The 5,980-nt window shown below is 42.1% G+C and overlaps 1 protein-coding gene across 1 annotated transcript; it reads left to right on the forward strand.

The window, feature by feature from the left end:
- Positions 1-523: 523 nt before the first annotated feature.
- Positions 524-5,221, forward strand: LOC125536519 (succinate--CoA ligase [ADP-forming] subunit alpha, mitochondrial). The gene is made up of 7 exons (XM_048699754.1): positions 524-835; positions 1,742-1,951; positions 2,333-2,503; positions 2,578-2,701; positions 3,176-3,237; positions 3,963-4,044; positions 4,804-5,221. Exons 1-7 carry the CDS (start codon positions 632-634, stop codon positions 4,941-4,943), a joined length of 993 nt encoding a protein of 330 aa, XP_048555711.1. The 5' UTR covers positions 524-631; the 3' UTR covers positions 4,944-5,221.
- The last annotated feature ends 759 nt before the right edge of the window (positions 5,222-5,980 follow it).

Genomic DNA, 5,980 nt, shown 5'->3' on the forward strand with positions numbered 1-5,980 from the left:
AAGGGCTGCTTTTATTCGATGGAGAAGATGAATAATCTAGAGATAGAAAAATATTGAAGGGCACTTAACTGGTCGGGGATAAGTACAACCCATGTGGACATGCGTGCTGGAAGGCAGAGGGAAAAGGGATGATGTGGTGCATGGACCTCAAACGAAAATCATTAGATGGGATGATGTGGCTGCATGGCTGAGGTGGATAACTTGCATGTGGAGATAAATTAGATAGTGAGGTGAACTTCTTAAGTATATAGGATATGGTTGGACGGCTGTGGCCTCTATCCTTGTCCACGGACATGTCCGAACATGTATGTAATACTTGGGGTGTCCGTTGTGACGAAAGAAGCCGGAGATGCCCTAGGCCATTCCGCCGTTCGCCTCTATCAACCGTAAAACGTATTGACCAAAGCCGCTTTCCCGCATGCTTTGGAAATAGTCATCCATGTGTTAGCTTCCGGAAATAGCGACAAACGCAGGGGCCCAGGCCGAAGTTTGACCCCCCAACTTCTCCTGCAAGAATGGATCGCGAGGCCCCAGAAAACTGAGGAAAGTAGACCGAGCCCCAAACGAAATCGAATCGAGAGGAGAGAGGAAAGAGAGGAGCACGCGCCGCCGCCAGGCCAAGCACATCGCCATGGCCGCCTCCTCCCGCCGCGCGTCCCAGATGCTGGGCTCCGCCGCCTCCCGCCTCCTCCATTCGCGTGCCTACGCGGCCGCCGCCGCCGCGCCCTCTCCGGCGGTCTTCGTCGACAAGAGCACCCGCGTGATCTGCCAGGGCATCACCGGAAAGAACGGCACCTTCCACACCGAGCAGGCCATCGAGTACGGCACCAACATGGTATGTCCCCCGCGCGGCCTCCCTCCTCGATGTATTGCTCGATCCGTTCATTTCCTCCTCTCTAGTGCGGTTCTAGGGTTTGAGATTGAGAGATACAGTCGACAATGCACGATCTCGTGGGTGGGCGGCTGTCGATCTCCATTTTCCGCCTTTTAGGGTTTCGTCTCTTATCGATGTGTTGTTCCAGGGGCATTCTTCAGTTTGCAGCCAGGACTTCGGTATTTTATTATGACTCATCAGACAGCAAAACATGGAGAACACGGTTTTTATGGGTTCCCATATGTTTTGTAAATCTAGGGCCTGCTCGATCTAAACTTAAAAAGAGTTTGAGGAACAATTTCCATGATGCACGCCCTGTATTTTCAAGCTGCTATGGAAAATCGAACCGAACTAAATCTTATGTATTGTAATGCTAGAATTCTTCAATAAGTGGGGTGGAGACATCGAGTCATATTTTACTTTTGATATTATTGGTAGCAATTCGGGCAGGGCGTACGAGGAAAATGCCGGTGCGTACGAGGAAAAAAAAACTGTCATGTGGATGGTGAGAATTATGTATGCATTCCGAGAGCCTCACCTGGGCAGGTTGCAGGTTCTAATCCCATTACTACATCCTTGACCAGGAGCTCGCAGTTAACTGTCACATACCGGTCGTAACAGTGACATACTGACACTACATGCTAATTATTAGTTGTCTTATGAATGCATCTGCAAAGATACCTTTGTACCATCAAATCAAGGCACTGGCATGTTTCTGTAAGGTTGTTTGGACTTCTCTTAAGCCTTAAGATATATAGATATGTAGCTTGATTTTTAAAATATAATCATCTTCAACTAATTATTATGTCTCTTCTATGGTTTTCATCAAATGATGCCCTTTTAACTTAAGTACTTTGCATTGAACAGGTGGGTGGAGTTACTCCCAAGAAAGGTGGAACTGAGCACCTAGGCCTTCCAGTTTTCAACTCGGTAGCAGAAGCTAAGGCCGAGACAAAGGCCAATGCATCTGTTATATATGTTCCACCACCATTTGCTGCCGCTGCAATAATGGAGGCATTGGAAGCAGAGCTTGACCTTGTTGTCTGCATTACTGAAGGGATACCTCAGCATGACATGGTATGGTATTTTTAACAATTATGTACATCACTAAGCACATTGTTTGCTGTGTATCTGAGCATAATAATTTTTGTGATGCCATTTGTGTTTCCTTTGGCTATAACTTGATCAGTGTCACTAAATACATATGGATATGTAGCTAGCTATATGCAGATAGGCACACATTGAACGGGTTTAGGTTTTACTTATACTTCATGTGCAATTTTGTCCTGAACCATTTGGCAGTTAATTTATTGATATTAAGTGCACAATGTTAATAATCCATACCACATCATAATTATGTGTTTATCTTTCTCACCGTTTAGATAATTTCTTTCAGTTTTGTTTTGCTTCGTTAAGACCTTAGTGAAGTCATCAGAATGCTCCCTTTCTTAATTCCAGGTGAAAGTGAAGGCTGCTCTGAACAGGCAATCAAAAACCAGATTGATCGGACCAAACTGCCCTGGTATCATTAAGCCAGGTGAATGTAAGATTGGAATCATGCCAGGTTACATCCACAAACCAGGACGCATTGGAATAGTATCTCGTTCTGGTACCTTGACATATGAAGCGGTATGCCCATTATTGTAGACTTGCTTTAACCATTGAATGCATTTGCCTGACCTGTATTTCTTTCTTATCGATAGGTGTTTCAAACAACAGCCGTAGGATTGGGGCAGTCAACTTGTGTGGGCATGGGTGGTGACCCCTTTAACGGCACTAATTTTGTTGACTGCCTTGAAAAGTTTGTTGATGATCCTCAGACAGAAGGTACATTAGTTCTTGCTGGGCATCTACATTATTCAGAAAAGCTATTGATTCTTTCATTTATTTGTCAGATTTCCCAATTTCCCCTTTATTGGTACTAGGTCACCAGCATGATTAGTTTGCAATCTCTATGTGAAACCATTGTGGCTCCCATGTGTTGATAGGACAAATAAGTAGACCTTCATCTTTACTGCTTTAGTTATGTACCTTTGTATATGCCCACATGACGGCACCCCACCAATTGTTTGCTCTGGGCCTGTGTTGATACCTTTGAAGGAAATTAGTAATATAACAGAACGAAGCTCCCTGATTTGTGACTTCTGTGTGCCGTTGATCCCTTTTATAGTAGTTAATGCATATGAACGTCCTGTTACATTCTTTAATACTGTGTCTTCCAGTTAATGTTCTCATCTGTTAACGCTGTTATATCCCTCTTAAGTATTGTTCTCATTGGTAAAATTGGTATGTGCTTTTTAGGTATTGTTCTCATTGGAGAAATTGGAGGTACTGCTGAGGAGGATGCTGCAGCCTTTATCCAGGTGAGAGTTTTATTGGGATAGCCTTTTCCTTGTTGCATGTTCTGCTTCTTAGCATCCTTGCATTTTCTAAATAGTAGTCCCTCTTGTACTAAATCAGCGACACTTACTTTGGGACCGAGGGAGTAGCATGCTTCTTTATATCCTGTATTGCAGTTCAAGCTTGGTGGCAATTAGAAAGCCATACTTTTGTAGCATGTATTGTATTATCAATGTTCATTTATATGATCATGATCTTGCCATAAAAGATGCATTGATAAGTCTTAAAAGCCCTTCTGGTGTAACATTTAGATAATGCATGTTTGTAATTTAATATGCCTTATTAGGCAAGCTCAAAATTTGTCTGGTTTAAGAGCTGGTAAGCACGCACACTTCTAAGCTTTATATAGCTCATTTTATCGTGCGACCCAACCCTTTATCACTAGCAAAAGAAGATGATTCAGTTTCAGTAAGTTCCAAGTAGGCCACCCCACTATTATTAGTTTTCATGGTCTTTTGACATGTGAAGACTTAGATTGTATCTGGCCTGGTTTACAAGTTAAAATTGTGTCCTGATGCTTTCTTAGTGTTGTGAAGTGACACATGATAAGTAGGCACTGCTGATATTCCATGTTATAATATAGCACGTGTCTACTTGCTAGAACTCTTTTTTTATTTCTTTTGATTAGATGCATGCTTTAAGTAACATTTCTGGTCAACTAATCTGACTTGACATGCAAATGATTCAGGAGAGCAAAACAGAAAAGCCCGTCGTTGCATTCATAGCTGGACTTACTGCACCCCCGGGCCGTCGTATGGGCCATGCTGGAGGTATTGACATAACAACAAGTTCACTATTTATTTCCTTTGTCAATTGTATATATCTTTGGGCGTATTAAGTTGAACTAGGTTTCTCTCTTGGTATTTGGAGACAAGATGCCCTTGAGGGTTACGTTACCAATTGTTCATTAGTTATCTGTAGCTATCTAATACACCCCCCCCCCCCTCCCCCCTTGTCAATGGTAGTTCAGATTCTTCAGGAAGAACATGTATATATATTATTCTGTTGTGCAATAAGCGACAGATAACAAAAGATAAATACTTAAGAAGTTTTCAGATTTGAGTATGGAAGTCTCACCCTGGTGGGTGGGGTATTGAATCATAACTCTAATGGTTGTTAGTTTATTCCAGTACAGAGTATGAGCACTTGTACAATTTAATTGGTAAAGTAGCAAAACAGTATTTTGGACCTGGTTTATACTCCTACATAGCTTTATCAGACCCTGTTGCCCACTTTGCCATCTATTTTTTTCGTGGTGCCAAATACTTTGTTAGCCAAGCAATGAGCAATGTTTGTCTCTGTTCATTTACTAAAATGATTGGCAATTATGTATGGATTTTGTGTGTTTTGGAACTGTTTCACACGCACCGTTTCTATGGTGACAATCTGCTTTATTTTCTCAACTCTTTTGCTGTGATTCTCAATATAATTAAACCATAAAAACAAAATTGCTGCATTACTTTATTATTTGCAATGGCGTTCAACTGTTACGAGTGCTAATCTATGGATATATTTCTTGCATGATGCAGCAATTGTGTCAGGGGGAAAGGGTACCGCCCAAGACAAGATCAAGGCACTCAGGGATGCTGGGGTTACTGTTGTCGAGTCACCAGCTAAGATCGGTTCAACCATGTTCGAACTTTTCAAGCAGCGCGGAATGGTAGAGTAGAGAGAAGGAATGGTACAGTAGAAAAGAAAACATTGGGAAACTTCTTTTTGTTGCTCGTTGGTTAATAGCGAGCAATACGTCGGTAGGGCCCCATCGCTGGCCGCTGAGTTGAGCTACTCAGTCCCTTTTTTCCTTTTCCTTTCCCCGTCTTAAGTGTGAGACTGGCCTTTACATGTGCTCATTTCAAATGTTCAATAAGACAAATTATCGACATGCTCTTTACATGTGCTTGGAGTTGGAATTCATGGGGTACCTATGCTCTTTCAAGTTTTTCTCAATGGCAATCTTCAAATATGGCTGTATTTTCTCTCGTTGGAACTCTAAACATTTTCTTTGAGCTTGTTCTACTATACAAGACGGTGGCTGTGCATTGGAATGTGTGATATTATCCTTGGCTAAGGTGTATGTGAAATATCCCCTTTTTTTGCTTGTTGAGTTTGACCAAGTTTGCACGAAACTAACCTATCAAGGCAACGACCCACGCAGGGGCACAGTACGATAACTAGAGCAGGAACAAAACGTAGACAATAAAGCACTATGAAGCCAATGGATCTGAAGAACAGACGCCGTACTCCATATCCCCATCAACCATCATCATCATGCGCAGCAGCACAAATTCAGCAGTCCTGCCCATGATATCAAATTCATACAAGCTGCAAATCAGCGGTTGTTTTCTGGAGTTCTAGGATGTTCGAACTCAAAGGTAGCACAATTTCGACAGTTCCAAATGGCCCAACAAATAGCAACAAGACCAATTGTATATAAGAAAAAAAATCATCATCAGGCAAAAAGATATAACATCAGGAGTAGAACTGCCGGATGTTGTTGGGGCACAATTCGCTGCCAAGCATCGATCCAACCGTGCGCCAAGTCAATCTGGCCACGGGACATAAGAGGAAAATGTGCTAAGAAGTTTTTCTATTATCTACCATTCCTTCCGTCCGAAAATACTTGTCGAAGAAATGGATGTATCTAGACATATCTTAGTTATAGATATATTCATTTTTAGCCATTTCCTTGACAAGTATTTTCGAACG

Source organism: Triticum urartu, chromosome 2, assembly GCF_003073215.2.
Source record: "Triticum urartu cultivar G1812 chromosome 2, Tu2.1, whole genome shotgun sequence".
Taxonomy (NCBI): domain Eukaryota; kingdom Viridiplantae; phylum Streptophyta; class Magnoliopsida; order Poales; family Poaceae; genus Triticum; species Triticum urartu.